At 40.6% G+C, this 21804-nt stretch overlaps 2 protein-coding genes across 2 annotated transcripts in view; one reads left to right on the top strand and one right to left on the bottom strand.

The window, feature by feature from the left end:
* Positions 1–2274: 2274 nt before the first annotated feature.
* On the top strand, positions 2275–4107 carry LOC137012200 (zinc finger BED domain-containing protein 4-like). Its single transcript, XM_067375340.1, has one exon. The coding sequence runs from the start codon at positions 2275–2277 to the stop codon at positions 4105–4107; it is 1833 nt and encodes a 610-aa protein (XP_067231441.1).
* Positions 4108–13034: 8927 nt separating this feature from the next.
* The window catches only part of jade2 (jade family PHD finger 2), a 48776-nt gene continuing 40006 nt past the window's right edge, over positions 13035–21804 (bottom strand). Inside the window, exon 12 of the mRNA XM_067376999.1 lies at positions 13035–19226. Within this exon, the coding sequence (XP_067233100.1) occupies positions 18487–19226 (740 nt within the window). The 3' untranslated portion in view covers positions 13035–18486. The remainder of the gene's footprint in view (positions 19227–21804) is intronic.

Raw genomic sequence — 21804 nt, 5'->3', positions numbered from 1 at the left:
CCTCTTCAGCTTCTTTGAAACAGGCAGAGAGGGTGATGGGGAGGCAGTTGAACGCCATTCCAAGGGCTCTCAAGACAATGGGGATGGGGTGATAAAGGGGATGTGGACAGGGGAATGACCTCCATGTCACTGGAACATGGGCCCGGTGCAATGCACTCGAGGTTCAGTGTGATGAGAGGGTCGGTGTGATCACTGCACTTGTTCTGAAACAACAATATAAAAGATCAGAAATGCACTGTACCGCCAGCAAAACAACAGCCATAGCATGTTATATTTTAACTTAAAAGGTGGTACTAAGCTTAAAATTGAAAGGCAGTAAGAACCCTTTGAGCTGAATTTTTTTTTTACAATGCACTTAAAACAACACGTGAACTGAATGAGCTCTAATAAAAAGTAAAAAGCCAAACAATTTAAGAAGGGACACAACAAGCACAGAGGGCAACCAACCATGCGAGTGCCCAATTCCATCATACTTAGTGAGGTAGCCCAAAATGTTTTGAAACTGACACACTTAAAAAGTGTCTCTCAGTTGTATGGCACAGTAACTGGAAAAATGTGCAGTCAACAGTTTTTACACATTTCCGAAAAACAATTAAGCTTACTGACCACCTGGATAAGAATGAGGAAGACAATACAGATGCATTATCAGACCATGATTATCTGTGCAATGACATGGCTGAGGAAAATAATGAACTGAATTACTTCTTTGAAGAAATTCATTCACTTGACCAGCTTGTAGAGCCTTAGGATGACAGCAATGGTGGACCAGAGAATACAGGACAAAAGGAAAAAAGCCAATGGACATCAGCAACAACTGGTAGAAAAATATCGGCTAAGAAGCAGAACTAAATCTCAAAAGACTTGGACTCATAGTTTACAAACAGTTAAAAAAAAAACAAAAAAACATGTCCAATTGCAATTAAAGGATTAGTTCACTTTCAAATAAAAAATTCCTGATAATTTACTCACCCCCATGTCATCCAAGATGTTCATGTCTTTCTTTCTTCAGTCAAAGAGAAATGAAGGTTTTTAATGAAAACATTACAGGATTTTTCTCCATATAATGGACTTCACTGGGGTTCAACAGAATGAAGGTCCAAATGTCAGTTTCAGTGCAGGTTCAAAACGTTCTTAAATGCTCACCTTGAACTAGCTCTCTTCTTCTTCTTCTCTATTAGAATTCCGGCAGTGTAGACGCTGCTAAGTGTATTACTGCCCTCCACAGGTCAAAGTTTGAACTGATTGTTATATACTTGCACTAGCATATTGTATATGACAATTTAGTTCAAACTTTGACCTGTGGAGGGCAGTAATACACTTAGCAGTGTCTACATTGCTGGACTTCAAATAGAGAAGAAGAAGAGAGCTAGTTCAAGATGAGCATTTATGGTTAAAATGTATACAATTAAGGCCTTCTCAAACCGTTTGGCAAACCCATTTAATCTGCTGCCTATTACACGTCAAACTAAGATTACTGTAGAGACAGAAAGTAAGACTGTTAAGTTAGCACTTTTAAACATCTGCTCACTTAAAAATAAATCACTTCTAGTCAATGACTTTATAACCACAAACAACCTAGATTTTATGCTTCTAAATGAAACATGGCTTGAAGACAGCTGCAGTGCAACAATCCTGAATGAAACAGCCCCTCCTAACTTTACTTTTATGAGTGTCTGCAGAGCTGTTAGGAGAGGTGGAGGTGTAGCTGCTCTATTTAAAGATGTCTATCAATGCAAGCAAGTGTCATATGGTGATTACTTGTCTTTTGAATACTTGGGTATTGTGTTAAAAGGTGCTCCTCGCATTCTACTTATAGTTATTTACAGGCCTCCAAAATACTCTCCAGCATTTGTGGAGGACTTTACAGAACTGTTATCAGCAATTTCCTCAGAGTTTGACTGTTTTACTATTACTGGGGACTTTAACATCCACACAGAAAATGCAGAATCCAGTATGGCAAAAGAAATCATAACTGTTTTGAATACTTTTGATCTGACTCAACATGTACATGGACCCACACACAATCGTGAACACACTCTAGATCTAATTATTAGTAAGGGTCTAAACTAGGGATGCACCGATGCATCGGCTGAACATCGGAAACGGCCGATATTTGCCTCGTTAACTGCCATCGGCCATCGGGAAATAAAAATGACATTCACCGATGTCTGATGATTATGTGTGTCATGAACGCTGTGCTCAGGAGAAACTTTTTTCCCTCTTTTTATTTGGGCAGGGGGAGATACCGAGTCCTCAGTAATTTAAACAAAGAAGATGGCGGTCGTGTGGCAATATTTTACAGTTTCAGAGAAAGATCAGCGTTTTGCAGTTTGCAATACGTGTTCCGTTGAAATTTCAAGAGGGGGGGCTGTTAGAAAGTCATTTAACACAACAAATCTCATTGGACATTTGAAAAGCAGGCACGAGGCGGTGTACGGCGATTACCTGCAAGCTGACCAAAAACGGAAAAATGAAGCCGCCAAGAAAGCGCAAACCCCCGGTAACACTCAGACTTCAATTGACACGGCATTTGAGAAAGCCAAACAGCTGCCTCCAGACAGCGCCAAAGCGAAGCAAATAACAAAAAAGGTGATGGAGTTCATCGCTTTAGATGACCAGCCTTTCTCTGTAGTGGAGGACGTGGGTTTTCGGAGTCTGATTAAGTTTATGGAGCCACGCTATACGCTGCCGAGCCGGCGTCACTTTGCCGAGGTCTGTCTCCCCGAAATCCACAACATTGTGGCCACGCACATTCGTGAGCTACTGGCTTGCGACATCGCTGCAATCAGTTTCACCACAGATATATGGAGTTCAGATGTAAGCCCTGTGAGCATGCTTAGCCTCACGGCACAGTGGATTGATAAGGACTTCAATCTGGTGAAGGCAGTGTTGCACTCCCAGGAGTTCGCAGGTACCCACTCAGCATCTGCTATCTCGGAGGCATTTGAGAAAATGTTCCAGACGTGGAAAATCGACAAAACCAGAGTGCATGCTGTCGTGAGAGATAATGCTAGGAATATGACGAAAGCTATGATGGACAGTGGTCTGGCTAGTTTTGGCTGCATGGCTCACACACTGCAACTAGCAATTCATGATGGTGTTTTTAGCCAGCGCAGCCTCACGGATGTTGTGGCTATTTGCCGAAAAATCGTCGGCCACTTTAAACACTCACCCCTCGCATATTCACGTCTCCAGGCTGTGCAGATCCAGTTGGGAATGAAACCAAAAAGGCTACAGCAAGATGTTTCCACTCGCTGGAATAGTACATTTTATATAATGGAGAGCTTGCTGGAACAAAAGCGCGCACTTGCTACATATGCCGCAGACTACGACCTCCCGGCCACTCTCGGTGCGCACCAGTGGCAATTAATTGAAAACTTTATAACACTCCTCTCCCCGTTTGAACAATTGACGAGAGAAGTTAGCTCATCAGAAGCATCAGCTGCAGATGTCATCCCCTCTGTGACAGCCCTGAGACGTCTTCTGAGTAAGCAGGCTGACACAGACCACGGCGTTAAAACAACAAAGACCTCATTATTAGAGGCTGTAAATAGACGCTTCGATCAAATCCAGTACGATCCCATGTTCTGCATTGCCACCTATTTGGACCCCAGATACAAGGATCGTTACTTTGATGAGGATGTTAAACAACGCGCTCGAGAAATACTTGAGGCACACCTGTTGCCTGCTGCCGGTGCAGAGGATTGGACGCGCGATGGAGAGCGCGCACATGACACAGAGCGCAAGAGGCAACGATCCGACAGAGCAGGGCCCTCCCTGCATGATGTGTTTGAGGAGACTCTGGAAGAAAATGGACCAGAGAGGACAAGTACCTCTGTATCCCAACAACTGGGTATTTTCCTGGCAGAGACCACTATTCCCAGAGGTGAGAGCGCACTCTGTTATTGGAGAAATAACCACCTGCGTTTTCCCGAACTCGCACAAATGGCACGCAAATACCTTAGTGCGCCATGCACCAGCACCGAGAGTGAGCGGTTATTCAGCTCTGTGTCTCATGTCTTGGATGAAAAGAGAAATAGGCTTTGCTGTGACAAGGCAGAGATGCTTATCTTTGTAAAGAAAAACATGCATCTTATTAAGAAGTAGGCCAGAGATACAGCAGGTTACTTATGTGTCATTAATGATCAGAAGTGGAGGTACTGTTTTTGTTTTATAAGATGCCCCATGTTCCAGCCTGTAAGTTCTGAAACACTGTAATGTTTTATTCTGTATGAGAAAACACAAGTTGAAAGATAGCCCTATTTATGTTTGTATTTATGAATAACAATTTATTTTAATAGCATAATTTATTTATTTCACTTGTTTTTGCATTTACACTTGATGTATTTTTTTTTTATTTATCAGAAAAAAATGTTTTATTGGGCCATGAAAATAATCTCATTGAGTAAGTTTTTGTTTATCAGGCTAAAACCACTCAAATAATTTTGTTGGGCAATGTACTGAAACAATCTTTTCATTGATTAGTTAGCAGTCAAATGTTTTTGAATGTTATTTTTCAGAAAGGTAAAGAACTTGTCATAAATAAGGTTATAACTAATGTCAACCAAGTGACATTAAAGGTTGCTTTTGTTTCATAAATTGGTTTGATTGAATTTGTGCTTATTCTAGGATAGTGTGATCAAGAGCTGAAAGACTTGTAGGTTTCCGTGGCACAAAAGAAGAAATAAATAACAAAAAGAAAAAACATCGGCATCGGCCATCGGCCAAGATGTTATGTTAAACATCGGTATCGGTATCGGCCCAGAATTTCCCAATCGGTGCATCCCTAGTCTAAACATTTCATCCATTGTCATTAAGGATGTAGCGCTATTTGATCATTTCTGTATTTTCTTTGATATATTGATCTCTCCAACTGTTGAAGCTAGATCTGTCTCAGTCAAAAAGCTATGCTTAAATGACAATACAAAATACACAGTTTATGAAGGCTATATCTTTAACACCAAGCATATCTGCAGACTCTGTTGATTTTCTCCTTGATTCTTTTAACTCAAAAGTACAGAATGTTATCGATAACATTGCTCCTGTGAAAGTCAGGAAGAAAAGTGGCAGACAAAAAGCACCGTGGAGAAACTCAACAGCAGTGCAGAATATGAAAAGACAATGCAGAAAAGCTGAGCGCATGTGGCGTAAGACAAAACTCGAAATCCATTATAACATCTATAAAGATATTCTTCATGCTTTCAGTGTGGAACTAGGCAAAGCTAGACAGACCTTCTTCTCAAATATTATAAACAGAAACTTAAACAACACCTGCACTCTTTTTGCTACTGTAGAGAGACTAACAAACCCCCCCAAGTCAGATTCCCAGTGAAATGCTCTCAGACAGCAAATGCTGTGAGTTTGCTTCCTTCTTCTCTGAGAAAATTAATAATATCAGAAAGGCGATCAGCACATCCTTGAGCTGCACTGGGGTAAAACAGATCAGATCACAACCTCATAAAGCAGCTATTATGTCTGTTTTCGAAGCAATTGATGGTAAAATTTCGGAAGAAACAGTACAGCACCTTAAAACATCAACCTGCGCCCTTGACACACTTCACACATCTTTTTTCAAAAGCGTGTTTAACTGTTTAGAAGCAAATTTCCCTAAGAAGTGGTAAACGCCTCACTTCTCTCTGGGACTAATCCAAAATCCCTGAAAACTGCAGTTGTTAAGCCCCTCTTGAAAAGGAGCAATCTGGATAACACCATATTGAGCAACTACAGACCAATCTCAAATCTTCCTTTCATAGGCAAGATCATTGAAAAAGTTGTTTTCAATCAGCTGAACAAGTTCTTAAGCTTGAATGGATATTTTGACAACTTTCAATCTGGTTTCCGACCGCATCACAGCACAGAGACAGCACTCATAAAGATAATAAATGATATTCGCCTAAACACAGATACAGGTAAATTATCAGTGCTGGTTCTACTCAATCTCAGTGCTGCATTTGACACTGTCGATCACAACATACTTCTTGACAGGCTGGAAAACTGGGTTGGACTTTCTGGGATGGTCCTTAAATGGTTCAGGTCATACTTAAAAGGGAGAGGTTATTATGTGAGTATCGGTGACCATAAGTCTGAGTGGACATCCATGACATGCGGAGTCCCTCAAGGTTCAATACTTGCACTCCTCCTGTTCAACCTATATATGCTGCCACTGAGCCAAATAATGAGAAAGAACCAAATTGCATATCACAGCTATGCAGATGACACCCAGATTTACCTAGCCCTATCACCTAACGACTACAGCCCCATTGACTCCCTGTGCCAATGCATTGATGAAATTAAAAATTGGATGTGCCTAAACTTCCTTCAGTTAAACAAAGACAAAACTGAAATCATTGCGTTTGGAAACAAAGATGAAGTTCTCAAAGTGAACATGTACCTTCACTCTAGGGTTCAAACAATTAAAAATCAAGTCAGGAATCTTGGGGTGATTTTGGAGTCAGACCTGAGTTTCAGTAGCCATGTAAAGACAATAACTAAATCAGCATATTATCATCTTTAAAAATATTGCAAGAATTAGATGCTTTGTCTCCAGTCAAGAAACTTGTTCATGCTTTCATCACCAGCAGGGTGGATTATTGTAATGGGCTCCTCACTGGCCTTCCCAAAAAGACCATAAGACAGCTGCAGCTCGTACAGAACGCTGCTGCCAGGATTCTGAGCAGAACCAGAAAACATGAACACATCACACCAGTCCTCAGGTCCTTGCACTGGCTTCCAGTTGCATTTAGAATTGATTTTAAAGTACTGTTACTTGTTTATAAATCACTCAATGGCCTAGGACCTCAATACATTGCAGATATGCTCATAGAATATAAACCTAACAGATCACTCAGATCATCAGGATCAAGTCACTTAGAAATACCAAGGGTTCACTCAAAGCAAGGAGAGTCTGCTTTTAGCTGTTACGCCAGCCGCAGCTGGAACCAGCTTCCAGAAGAGATCAGGTGTGCTCCAACAGTAGCCCCATTCAAATCCAGACTCAAAACACATCTTTTTATCTATGCATTTGCTGATTGAGCACTGTGCTATGTCCGAACTGTTTGCACTTTATTTTATACGTATTATCTTTTTATTCTTTTAATTCCTTTTCCTGTTTTTATTTCATTTTTAATGTATTTTATATCTTTTATGTATCATCTTGTTATTCTGACTTTTAATGCATTTTAAATATTGCTGTCTGGTTGAAAGAGCTGGGAGAATTAGGAAGAAAGCATCAGTGATTAGGTTAAAATTTGGTAAAATTTAAATAAGGGGACAAACCATGGGGAAATTTGAGCTGTGGTGCATTGTTAAGATATCTCTGGATTACAGTCAGGACACTTTCCAAAGGGGAAATTCAAACTGCGTTGCATAGATATCTCTGGAAGGGGGAATAGGGCTGTGTGGCGCAGTTTGAGGTGTATTGGCAAAAGGGGAGATTGAAACCTTGTTTATCAGTTTGAAGTGCCTTAACAGGTAGCAGTCCTGTCGTGTGAAGAAGATCCATTCAGATCTGCTCTGATGGATAGATCCGTTTAGATCCACTCTGACGGACAACAACAACAACAAAACTCCCTAAGACTTCCTAGCTCATCCATCCAGATAGCAAAATTGTCTGTTTTTACTGTTATTTCTATTCCTTATTAGGGCCCGAGCACCGATGGTGTGAGGACCCTATTGGAATTGCTCAGCCAATTATTCTTCTTCTCCAAAAATGAATCGCATTTTTGAGGGCCTAAACGTTCTCAAAAACTCATGAAACTTTGCACACGCGTCAGAAGTGGTGAAAATTTACATCTGATATGGGTTTCAGAATTAGGTGTGGCAAAATGGCTCAATAGCGCCACCTACAAAATTTCAATTAAGCGCCCTTCGTGCTACGTTTCACATACAGTTATGAAATTCAGTAGACAGATGTAACAGCCCAATACCTACAAAAAAACCTGTGGGTGCAAAGTTTGTAAACCCAACAGGAAGTGAGATATTTTGAATTTTCTCTACAAAATTTTGGCAGTTTTTGCCATTTCCACATGTTGTACTTTAACGAACTCCTCCTAGAGCTTTAATCAGATCAACATCATATTTGGTCAGTCTAATCTAAAGGCCTTTGAGACGTTAAATTGCGAAGATCTAGAGTTTTCGATGAAGGGCTTGTCCGAGGCGGCCTGGCAAAGTTCGATGTTTCGCCATGAAACAGGAAGTTGTTGTAACTCGGGCATACAATGTCTGATCTGCCCCAAACTTCACATGTTTTATTAGAGTCCTGACCTGAAGACATCTATATGACAATTTTCAGTTACAGTCATAGCGCCACCTGGGGGCAACAGGAAATGACATGTTATACACTGTGATTAACTCCTCATAGAGATTAAACCAGATCAACATCATATATGGCCAGTCTAATCTTAAGGCCTTTGAGATGTTAAATTGCAAAGATCTTGAGTTTTCGTTGAAGGGCGTGTCCGTGGTGACCGTCAAAGTCTGATGTTTCGCCATGTAAGGTGAATCACTTTTTTGAGGGACGAAACATACTCAAAAACTCATGAAACTTTGCAGATGCGTCAGAAGTGGTGAAAATTTACGTCTGATATGGGCTTCAGAATTAAGTGTGGCAAAATGGCTCGATAGCGCCACCTAAAAAATTTCAACAAAGTGCCCCTGACACTACGTTTCACATACAGGTATGAAATTAGGTACACCAATCTAACAGCCCAATACCTACAAAAAAGTCTCTTGGAGTGAAATCTGAAAACCAACAGGAAGTGAGATATTTTGAATTTTCTTTGCAAAATTTGTGCAGTTTTTGCCATTTCCACATGTTGTACTTTAACGAACTCTTCCTAGAGCTTTAATCAGATCAACATCATATTTGGTCAGTATAATCTAAAGGCCTTTGAGACGTTAAATTGCGAAGATCTAGAGTTTTCGCTGAAGGGCGTGTCCGTGGCGGCCTGGCAAAGTTCGATGTTTCGCCATGAAACAGGAAGTTGTTGTAACTCGGGCATACAATGTCTGATCTGCCCCAAACTTCACATGTTTTATTAGAGTCCTGACCTGAAGACATCTTCATGACAATATTCAGTTACAGTCATAGCGCCACCTGGGGGCAACAGGAAATGACATGTTTTACACTGTGATTAACTCCTCCTAGAGCTTTAATCAGATCAACATCATATTTGGTCAGTCTAATCTAAAGGCCTTTGAGACGTTAAATTGCGAAGATCTAGAGTTTTCGATGAAGGGCGTGTCCGTGGCGGCCTGGCAAAGTCTGATGTTTCGCCATGAAACAGGAAGTTGTTGTAACTCGGGCATACAATGTCTGATCTGCCCCAAACTTCACATGTTTTATTAGAGTCCTGACCTGAGGACATCTTCATAACAATATTCAGTTACAATCATAGCGCCACCTGTAGTCAACAGGAAATGACATGTTTTACACTGTGATTAACTCCTCATAGAGATTTAACCAGATCAACATCAAATGTTATCATCTTAAGACCTTAGCAATGATAAATTTCAAAGATCTTGAGTTTTTGCTGAAGGGCGTGTCCGTGGTGACCGACAAAGTCTGATGTTTCGCCATGAACGATAAAGCTGTTGTAGCTGAGGCATACTATGTCTGATCTGCTCCAGACTTCACATGTGTGATAAGAGTCCTGGCCTAAAGACATCTATATGACAATATTCAGCTATCCATAGCGCCACCTGCTGGCAACAGGAAATGACATGTTTTATACTGTGATTAACTCCTCATAGAGATTTAACCAGATCAACATCAAATGTTGTCAGTCTAATCTCAAGACCTTAGCGATGATACATTTCAAAGATCTTGAGTTTTCGCTGAAGGGCGTGTCTGTGGCGGCCTGACAAAGTCTGATGTTTCGCCATGAAAGAGGAAGCTGCTGTAACTCAGGCATACAATGTCCGATCTGCTCCAAACTTCACATGTGTGATAAGAGTCCTGGCCTAAAGACATCTATATGACAATATTCAGCTATCCATAGCGCCACCTGCTGGCAACAGGAAATGGCATGCTTTACACTGTAACTCACTGCCAGATTCACATTTCATTATGCCACGAAGTATGAAACATGCTAGAAACACGTTAAATCATGCAACACTTGGCTGAGTGCTAATTTATGCGATTAACACCACTAAAGAAACAGGAAGTTGTTGTAACTCAGGCATACAATGTCCAGTCTGCTCCAAACTTCACATGTTCGATAAAAGTCCTGGGCTGAAGACATCAACATGGCAATATTCAGTTACGGTCAAAGCGCCATCTGTTGACAGCAGGAAGTGTGGCATTTCGAAATGACTTTGGCATAATTCTCCTGTATTCACTCGCTTACATGCATGTCGCCCACTGTTCACTGTTTTCCTGAGGCCAACAGGTGGTGGTGAGCCCGGGTGCGAGGGCCCTTTCATCGCTGCTTGCAGCTTTAATGTTATTATTGTTCTTTATGTAAAGCACTTTGAATTAACATTGTGTATGAAATGTGCTATACAAATAAAATTGCCTTGCCTTGCCTTGCATTGCTCTTGTTCTCCCAAGAGATGGTTTAAAGCAGTGGTCTCAAACTCAATTCCTGGAGGGCCACAGCTCTGCAGAGTTTTAAATGAGAGGCTTAATAACAGCCATCTTAAAAGTTTTTCGTACATATCCTAAAGACAAAGATTAATTAATAATATTAGGAAGATCTATGGGTGCTTCTCATTTCTTATTTGTGCATCCTTGTTTCCTTTCCTCGTGTCTCAGCTCCACCCCCCATAGGATATGAAGGGAGGAGGCAAGGAAAGAAAATGAGGACGGAGGAATCGAAGGTAAAGTTATTTGTATATTGGAATGTTCTTGATCACTTGAGCGTCACTTAAAAGTGTCATCAACAAGCTGGAGGATGTAGAAAATCAAGGAAACGAGGAAGCATCAATTTGAATCAAATGTTGAGAAGCACACTATGACTTCTGGAAGCATCTCTTTCAGTAGCTTAATCGGTATAAGGTCTAACATACATGTTGTTGATTTTGATGATTTACAAATTTAGGCAATTCTATAGCAAAAAGATTGGAATTATCCCTCAGGAGGTCTACAATTCACTGTCTGATGCGATACTGTCGTAGACAGTTGCATGGTTATAATTTACTCTCTGATAGTATCAATCTTGCAAGTAAAAAATTAATAAAGTCATTACTGCTATGTAACTTAATGAAGCTCTATTTCTTGTTAATTTATCCACTGTATCAAATAAATACATACGGTTGTGTTTGTTTTCTTATAATAGTTAAAATTACAAAGTAAGCAGATCTAGCAGTTTTATGGCCTTTCTGTAGGCATAAATACTGTCCTTCCACGCAATGCTAAATACCTAAAAGTTTGCTATAAATGCAAAAACTTTTTTTTGCAGGGGCAGTCTGCAGGCCTAATGGATAGAGAGTCGGATTTGTAACCCAAAGGTCATGGGTTCGAGTCTCAGGTCCGGCAGGGATTGTCGGTGAGGGGAGTGAATGTCCAGCGCTCTCCCCACCCTCAATACCACGACTGAGGTGAGACCCTTGAGCAAGGCATCGTACCCCCAACTGCTCCCCTGGCGCCGCAGCAATGGCTGCCCACTGCTCCGGGTGTGTGTGTTCACTGCTGTGTGTGTGCACTTGGATGGGTTAAATGCAGAGCACAAATTCTGAGTATGGGTCACCATACTTGGCCACATGTCACTTAACTCACTCACTCAAAAAGTTTTGTTTTCTACCAGCTGTGCTTCATTTTCTGATCTGCTCATTATAACATGGCTTTGGACTGCTCTCAATCTTCTTTAAGCACAAAGGAGCAACTGTGTCCAATGTGCTAGAAAAGAGAGTTGAGAGTTGATAGTTTCTGTTGCAACATTGAGTTTTTCTAAGCTGTCTGGTACGCTGAGGAGTTCAGGAATCAAGAAGATTATTTGTAAAGCAATCTTTAGTGGTAGAAGGGATAGTTCTACCATATTTGTAACAAGGAGTTGGTTTTGCAGCCTAGGCTAAATGGAGTTAGGGTAAGACTGGATAATGATCTGAGATGTCATCGCTCTGCTGCAGAATTTCAACAGCCTCAACATCAATTCCATGTGAAAATATTAAATCTAAAGTATGATTACAACAATAAGTGGATCCTAACACATGGGTGAGTAATTAATGACAGAATTTTCATTTTTGGGTGAACCCCTTCACTTCACTTTCTGTGCCTATCTCTTGTGGTGTCCCACAGGGATCTATTCTGGGCCCTCTTTCGTTTTCCCTCTGCATGCTTCCCTTAGGCTCCATCTTTGAGAAAAATACCATTAATTATCATTGCTACACTGACGATCTCGAGCTCAAGCAGAAATTAATTTATTAGATAATCACTTTAAACTTAGCAGAAATTGCAGTGTGCTGTTCTTTTGCATTTATTGATCTCTTTTAATGCCTTGACGAAGTCAAGTTGATCGTAGCTCCATTGGTGGCAATGGTTCTACGATCAATTTAGGCTTATGGAGCCCTGGATGGTAAATAATTTCCTACAACTGAATGAAATAAAACTTAAATGCTTCTGCTAGGTCATACTGTTACTCCCCACAAAATTTAGAGTCTAAATTGTTTTATTAAGAAAGTTTGGGTGAGCATGCTCAGATAATCTACTCATTCAGAGCGAGAGGAGGCTTATATATAGAGGCGACTTACCTCTGTTCCATGACAGATTTTCCAGCATCCCTCCTCCACCCAAACTCCTCACTTTCAATTCCCATCCCAGCCAGGGATGGGGATGGGGAATAGTGCTCCAGATTTGGGCCAAATTTCGAGCTCAGAGCCTTCTTCTCGGTCAGCATGCCAAATGCAAATATTTTATATTATATCTGATTATATGCAAGTGTGAACTCGTGAAATAAAGCTTGACTTGACTTCAGACATTGACCGCCAGGGAGTTTGAGTGTGACCCATAAGTAAGGAATACCAAACTGCCTGTCCGATGTAGGGATGCTGGAGACTATGTATGCTTTCAGTTGGTCCTAAATTTTATTATAAAATTCCAAAATGTCATGTAAAAATAAAATTGAAAGTGAACTTATTAATAAATCATGATTTCTATGTGAAAACATTTGTATACAGATTTTAGTAAATATGTGCATGTGAATGACAGTCACTTGTCGCCACCTTCTGGTGTAATTTAGCTTGAAGAAAGAGCTAATGTAAAATCCCCCTCACTAAAAACTTACTGAAAGCTTTTGATATACTGCGGTATTCTTTTGTGTTTTGCACATATGGTGTAGCCACACAGAACACAGAGACGTGTAGACAGAAAGCACAGCTTTATTGACTGCACTGGTCGACCACAGCCGAGCGCTGGCGATGATGGGACGGGAGCTGTTATTAAGGCATCACAAACAGCATGCACATACAGTCACATGAACATTATATTGCTCTAAAGACTGCTCAACATGGAAAATGTACAAAACGGAAAAATAGGTTTTTGCACTGATGAAAAATACTTTTGTCCTTCTATAAAGATTTCCAATACAAGAAAATAAATATAGCAAAAAAAAAAAAAAAAAAAAAAAACTAAAATAATTTAAAATAGCTCTTTTTTTTTTAATATGTTCAATAGTTCTCTCTGCTATAAACAAATGGCACAACATTCTTTGAAACAAAGAACATAGAAGGATAAACCCCTGCAACATTCATATCATCATATCGTAACCGTGTCGAGCGGAAGATGTCAATAGATTTACAGGACACAAGTGATTCTTAATAGACTACAGCCTGCTAGTGCTTTACCTCTCCTCTGCCTGATTTCATTAATTTAGGATTTCACTGAACAGTAAACAAGTCAGTGGAGAGAGTTCAGACTTCGATATGACAGCAAAAGCTGCTGTTGGACTTTCATGATGGGATTCTAAAGCGCTGCAGAAGTTCAGAGCATCACTGAACTGGCCCACATCTGAACGCAGCTTCGGTACAGACATGCACACAGGTTCAGCCAGAGGTAAACCACAACACTGAAGGATATTTGGATGAAGGGGGTATGTGAAAAAAATAAATAAAAGAGCCTTAATGTTCCTAAAAATTGGCTTCATTTTCTTTATGCAAAATATAATTTATTTCAGTGGATGAAATATGACTTTTCTTCAGCCATTTCTTTGAGATTCAACTATTTGCAATAAGGAGCCAATCATAGATTCCCTGTAACTTTACTCCATGGATGAGAGGGCAAGAACAAAGGTGTCCTCTCAGGCCGAACTGCCTGCTTTTTAAAAACAGACCACTCAAACCACAAGAAAAGGGGTGTGCGATGTGTCGTCTACGATGTTAATTGTTGTTTTAACAATGTGAGCTGACATTATGGAGTATATCACTCACTTTGAACAATCCAAACCCATCTTGAGAGAACTCTTTCACTGTGATGTAGCCTAGTAGAATGAAGCCAGAATGACCCCGAAATTAAATATGTAGGGGCAAAAAATGCTCTGTATAAGTTTTTGTCTTTTATATTTATATCACGATACAGTTAAGCAATGTCACATGAGCAAGTGTGCGGTTTTCCCAAATATCAGCACAACTGCAAATGTGATATTGATTTTATAAAATTCAACCGACAAGAATTTTATATTAAATGAGTTACATTTTAGACACATTATTGTCTGTTTTTGCTCTAATTCACTAACGACGACAGTTCTAAACAAAGCCAAAGCAGAACCGTTTTGAGTTTCTGAGCAATGAGTGAATGATTCAGTGACTCACTCATCTAGACAGTGACTTGCCACTACCTACTGGGGTTTTTAGTTTCATAATTAAAGTATTATTTCATTTTTAACATTTATACTAGGGCTGCACGATTTATCGCACGCAATTTGGCAAAAGCTGTGATTATTTTATGCGCAGCTTGTCAGAGCTGTACGGCTCTGTGATCAGTAGTAAATGCTATCGCTGTAGCTCAAACAGGAGATTGAAACGCTTTGATTGATTAAACATGACTGAAACGTTTTGATAATGAACACACGACTGCCTTATTCTGTGTAAGAAGCCACATCATCTCACAGAAGGATGCTCAACTGAAGTTATGAAGTGAGTTTGGAGTAAAAACATGTTATTAAATGTTGTCTTTTGTTGGACAAAATGTTAATAAATGCTTCTCATGTCTGGAAAGATGTTTTGACACGTTTTGTTTTTTCAAACACATTATAAGCGATTCAAACTTTCAGTGCTTTCAGATGGATTAGCATTTGGAGCCATAGCTCAGTGATAAGCCAAATCGTTTAAGTGCGATGTCAATGTTTTTTTTCTAATCGTCCGATTAATCGTGCAGCCCTTATTTATACTTCAAAATTTTTATTTTTAAACGTTATACTCATTGCTTTATTCATGCAACTGCAGTGTAAATTAATTCATGCCACCTCTAAACTGCATTGCACAGTCTGTGTAAATACATCTAATGCCACTTCAGATGCTGTTTAAATGTAAATTTTAATCGAAGAGTTCATTTCGGTGAAAAAGAATATGAAGAATGTGTTTACGTGAGTCAGGCCTAAATCAGCCAAGACAAAAACCAACTCAGCAAAACATCATCTAATTATTGTTAGCAGAAAATACAGAAACATTTTTTGTCAATATCGCACACCCCTTGTTGGTCTTGATGATTACCAGCAGCCAGCAGTTTTGAATCAAAGCCAGCAGTAAAGTCAAAAAACAACAAGTGCAAACACTAGTTCCCCTTTTATGTCGAAGTGTTTAGCTCACTAACAACATATCTGCCAACAAATACAAGTGTCAAGACCTACTCTGTCATTCTTGTCCTGTTACGATGTGGGAAGAAAATGATTGCACAGAAGCTGAACATTTACAGAGATTACGTAGAGTATATGTTATAGTTTTGGTACACGAACGGCAGCGAAGCATGATAAAGAAGCGTGAACTCTTGCAGGTGGCTGAAACTAGATCACTAAAGGCACAGTATTCAATGTCTGCGTTTGGTGCATACTGAACCAGAGAACGGCAAATGACCAGCATCTATGATTAGTCCCTATTAAAGCAGCTAAGATATATGAGATCTGTACAGGTCGCTGTCTGTGGTCTGTATGGATACAGCAGACAGCCGTCACGGTTTAAGCCAATGAAGAGTCAGAACGAGGAGTGAAGAAATTCAGTCGTCGTTCATCCACCGTGGAGACGTTCCAAACCCGTATGACTCTTCTATGGTACAGAGAATGACAAAGACTTGTTTATCAGAAGACTAGAATACAGCACACTGGAGATCTATGGTGGAATGGAAGGTTTTCAGTAAATAAAGACTTGGAATGTGGCGCATGGACTCCTGACTACTCTTTTGTCTGTCTTTTTTTTTGGACCCATTTACCTTCATTAAATGGAAAGGAACATTGATACGGGTTTGGAACGACATGAGACTGAATACATGGTGACAGAACTGTCCTTGTTGGGTGGACTAACCCTCTGTTGGGTGGACTAACCCTCTGTTGGGTGGACTAACCCTCTGTTGGGTGGACTAACCCTCTGTTAGGTGAACTAACCCTCTGTTGGGTGGACTAACCCTTAGTTGTTCCCTCAGGTCTGCAGAGAGAAAACACTCTCCGCTCATTGACACACATCACGTATGCGACATATCAGTTGATTTTGTCTCATAAACGAAACATTTCTGGACAGAGCATCAGACTTCCTGTGGCCCATCATGTGATCACTGATGAGAACGATGCTCGATTGATGATGCGATCCAGGAGTGTACAAGTGGACATCAGTGCAGGTCGGGATCTTCAGAAGATCCAGACTCAATGTTTACATCCACTTCGAAGTATATGCTGACTTACTTTTCTTTGGCATCATCATACAAAAGAAAGAAAGAAAAGAAACTCAGTGTTTCATCATCATTATACCGTGAGAAGATCCTCTCAACACACGTGAAGCTTTGCCAAAGAATGTACAGGTTTAAACTTTTCAGATGATTGCGATCACTTCTTCTCTTTAACCCTGAGATTAACACTGTGAGTTGATTCATTAGACGTCACAAATGTCAGTAAACAACTGAAGAACTGACTGACTGATGTTGGTTCAAGAAAAGCACTTTGCTAAAGCAGGATCGATTGTTGGCTGGATGCTGTTTTCTAGGCACCTAGAACATCTACGGCCTCGACACTTTCATACGAGCTTTTTGGACCAAGCAGGTTTTCATTTCTGATTGCCATCGTTGTATTAAAATGGTAAAACATGCTGATTATTAGCTTGATTTGGGGGGGCTACAGAAGGCACGCTTGAATGGAGAATGACAACAGTTCTTTCTGAAGAAATGGACCAAAACAAGTGGAAGAGAACGTTTGAATCTTGCAAAAAGATCCCAAAATCGAAAGAAAAAACACATTTAGATTTAACTGGGTCACACCATCACGAGTGGTCCGGTGGAGGTTGCCTGACCATTTGTAATTTATTTTGAGGGATTACCTCTACGTATTACCTCTAGTGTATTTTACTTGGTTTGACCACAGCTGCTGTCTTCACTATCTTGACTCAAGACGTTCCTAAAGCTCCTTGAAACAAAAACATATGTTTAGGGTATATTACAAAATACATTTTGCCCCCTATGAAGTGCATATGTGAATATTATGTAGATGTATTGTTTACATCAAATTCATGCTTTAATAGTAGCATAATTGCAACAGGTTTCATCAGTCCAGTCTGTCCATTTAATGGCTTGCAAACATAAATGTCTGCGTTTCATTTCAAAGGGCGTCTTCGACGATGTTTTTTCTGCGTACAGAACTGCAGTGACGAAACTGTGCTCCCAAATGATCTATCGTGCAACATGCAGAACATTTCAATTTTGAGAATTTTCACAATGCAACTCCTCTATTGGCTGTAAAAATTTGTAAAAAAAATAAAAAAAATAAAGCTGGTTAAAAAGCTACGGCTAATGGAAATCTGGAGGAAAATAAAAATGATCAAGCAACCATTTTTGGACCACTTGAGATAGATTGACCCAACTGTGCTCAGATCTGTCCACTGGTAGACACACACGTACACGCTCGTGATGCTGGTATGTCTAGACTCAAAGCGAATGAGGCGGTGGATTCGACAGGTACACGTGTGCTACATTCCCCAACGGCTATTTGTGCTTATTTGCGTCATATTTTCTCTGTAAATAATTTTAAAGTAGCCACATCCTCTGGAGACACACAACATACATGTTCATTCAAAACAAACACAACCTGAACAGACGTTATAATGCCCACGTCATTGTCCCTGCTCCAGGACAGATCCTATTGCTTCCCAAAAGGACACATCCGAAAGTGTTCATTTAGACTTTTTCTTGTTCCTTGCCGTTTTGTCAAGCACAAATGGTTATGGTTGCATAAATGTAGGCGACTGGCTAATATACTCTGACAGATAAAACAAGAAAAGAAGGTCTGGAGACGGATGTGTCAAGAGAGACCGAGTCTCCTACTGATGACAGAAACAGCACTAGGAGTGACACCAATAGTTTTAGGAGGCGAGCACGCTTCGCCGCACTACTTGCTCCTTCCCAGCATGCAGTTGGGGCAAGCGCAGCTTTCGGCTGGATGAGCGCAATTCACTGTCACTCTGTTCTGCATCAGAGAAATAGCCGTCTGTTTCAGTGTCCGGTGCAGATGTGCTGTTCCCAGTGCTGTTCTGTAGCGAGGCCTGGGTCGTTTCACTCTTAGACCGTGACTTGCCCTGTCTAGGTAGACGTAGGCGTAAGGCCATCTGCGAACGCTTGCCGCTCTCCGTATCCCCAGTGCCGCCATCCCAAGAGCCATGCTCCTCAGAAATGTGGCACGAGTCCATTTTGGAGATGGCTGGCTGCAGAGGGTCCGACCTGCCCTCGCCGCGGTTGTGATGGTGTTGGAGATGGCGCGTTCGCTCTCCTCGTTTGGGCCGCTGGTCCTCAGACCAAACCTTGCTTTTAACTGTGGATCCGATCCGTGGAAGTGAGACGGACTTCCTGCGGTTGCGTGGCCCACCCCTTGCCTTGCGGCCCAGCTGAGGTGTTTTCCAGGTGGACTTCATGGAGTGGTCCATCATCAGGCTGAGCAGGCTCTCCTCGCCCTGCAGGAGCTGGTCTGAGAGGAGGCTGGCGGACGGGTCGTCGCTCTCTCCGGATAGAGACCACTGGCTCAGCATGTTATCTGCTGTGATGTGAACGGACTGAGCCAGCCAGCTGTCAAACAGTGAGCCGTCCAATGGAAAGGATTTGGAGAAACCTGTGGAAGAGATGTTCATTAAACATTGACCTGTTGTGTCACTGCGACACAGCATGTTTAGGAGGAAAACAATGTTTCCTGAAACAGTATACTACACTAGCAATCACTTCAAAAGTATGAAAATGTTTTGGACAATATTGGCATGAATCCTTTTTAATTTGTGATAATTTTGCACTGATAAGGGACAACACAAACTACGAAATCATATTTTATTATATAAACAGTTTATATTAAACTTAAATTTTCAATTCCTCAAAATATCCACCATTAGCAGCTATCTGACCTAAACTGGGTTCTAATTGGTTCATTGTATTCTAAACTTAATTGGCAATCAATTGTTGAAGCTATTAAGGTGTGCTGACCCAAAAATCTTTTACAAACCTGGGCCAAGTTTAAACCAGTAACCAGCATATCAGCTGGCAAAGGGGCATGTCTGACTTTGACATGTATATATTGCCATTATTATGTACAGTGGGTACGGAAAGTATTCAGACCCCCTTAAATTTTTCACTCTTTGTTATATTGCAGGCATTTGCTAAAATCATTTAAGTTCATTTCCCCCCCCAATTAATGTACACACAGCACCCCATATTGACATAAAAACACAGAATTGTTGACATTTTTGCAGATTTATTAAAAAAGAAAAACTGAAATATCACATGGTCCTAAGTATTCAGACCCTTTGCTCAGTATTTAGTAGAAGCACCCTTTTGATCTAATACAGCCATGAGTCTTTTTGGGAAAGATGCAACAAGTTTTTCACACCTGGATTTGGGGATCCTCTGCCATTCCTCCTTACAGATCCTCTCCAGTTCTGTCAGGTTGGATGGTAAACGTTGGTGGACAGCCATTTTAGGTCTCTCCAGAGATGCTCAATTGGGTTTAAGTCAGGGCTCTGGCTGGGCCATTCAAGAACAGTCACAGAGTTGTTGTGAAGCCACCCCTTCGTTATTTTAGCTGTGTGCTTAGGGTCATAGACTGGGCCGAAGGTTTACCTTCCAATAAGACAGAGGTCCTGAGCACTCTGGAGAAGGTTTTCGTCCAGGATATCCCTGTACTTCGCCGCATTCATCTTTCCCTCGATTGCAACCAGTCGTTCTGTCCCTGCAGCTGAAAAACACCCCCACAGCATGATGCTTCCACCACCATGCTTCACTGTTGTGACTGTATTGGACAGGTGATGAGCAGTGCCTGGTTTTCTCCACACATACCGCTTAGAATTAAGGCCAAAAAGTTCTATCTTGGTCTCATCAGACCAGAGAATCTTATTTCTCACCATCTCAGGCTTTCATGTGTCTTGCACTGAGGAGAGGCTTCCTTCGGGCCACTCTGCCATAAAGCCCCGACTGGTGGAGGGCTGCAGTGATGGTTGACTTTCTACAACTTTCTCACATCTCCCGACTGCATTTCTGGAGCTCAGCCACAGTGATCTTTGGGTTCTTCTTTACCACTCTCACCAAGGCTCTTCTCCCCTGATAGCTCAGTTTGGCCAGACGGCCAGCTCTAGGAAGGGTTCTGGTCGTCCCAAATGTCTTCCATTTAAGGATTATGGAGGCCACTGTGCTCTTAGGAACCTTAAGTGCAGCAGAAATGTTTTTGTAACCTTGGCCAGATCTGTGCCTTGCCACAATTCTGTCTCTGAGCTCTTCAGGCAGTTCCTTTGACCTCATGATTCTCATTTGCTCTGACATGCACTGTGAGCTGTAAGGTCTTATATAGACAGGTGTGTGGCTTTCCTTATAAAGTCCAATCAGTATAATCAAACACAGCTGGACTCAAATAAAGGTGTAGAACCATCTCAAGGATGATCAGAAGAAATGGACTACACCTGAGTTAAATATATGAGTGTCACAGCAAAGGGTCTGAATACTTAGGACCATGTGATATTTCAGTTTTTCTTTTTTTAATAAATCTGCAAAAATGTCAACAATTCTGTGTTTTTCTGTCAACATGGGGTGCTGTGTGTACATTAATGAGGAAAAAAATGAACTTAAATGATTTTAGCAAATGGCTGCAATATAACAAAGAGTGAAAAATTTAAGGGGGTCTGAATACTTTCCGTACCCACTGTAATCAAAATGAAAATTATTATTGCTGGTCTTCAATGATAATGTCAGGTTACTTTAATGTATTTGCACCAAAAAATGATAAGTATTTATGCTGATATTGTTCAAAACCACACTTAGCCAGGGGTGTTTCCAAACTTTTGGAGGGCAGTGTATGTTAAAAATGTTATTGCAATTAAAACTCTAACCTGCCACAAAGAAAATGTACTGCAAAGAGTAGTTCTTTTAGGCATCCCATTGAATTTCTTTCTTTCTTTCTTTCTCTTTCTTTCTTTCTTTCTTTCTTTCTTTCTTTCTTTCTTTCTTTCTTTCTTTCTTTCTTTCTTTCTTTCTTTCTTTCTTTCTTTCTTTCTTTCTTTCTTTCTGTTTATTTATATAGCACAATTTAAAAGGCAACCAAGGTTGCGCCAAAGTGTTTTACATAGGAGAATAAAAACATACATCCACAACATAAAACACCACATCCAAAAAAAAAAAAAAAAAACACTTCTAGTCATTATATGCTACCACCA

Source organism: Chanodichthys erythropterus, chromosome 22, assembly GCF_024489055.1.
Source record: "Chanodichthys erythropterus isolate Z2021 chromosome 22, ASM2448905v1, whole genome shotgun sequence".
Classification (NCBI taxonomy): domain Eukaryota; kingdom Metazoa; phylum Chordata; class Actinopteri; order Cypriniformes; family Xenocyprididae; genus Chanodichthys; species Chanodichthys erythropterus.
Note: the sequence above shows the minus strand (reverse complement) of the source record. Positions and strands in the feature narration are given on the sequence as shown.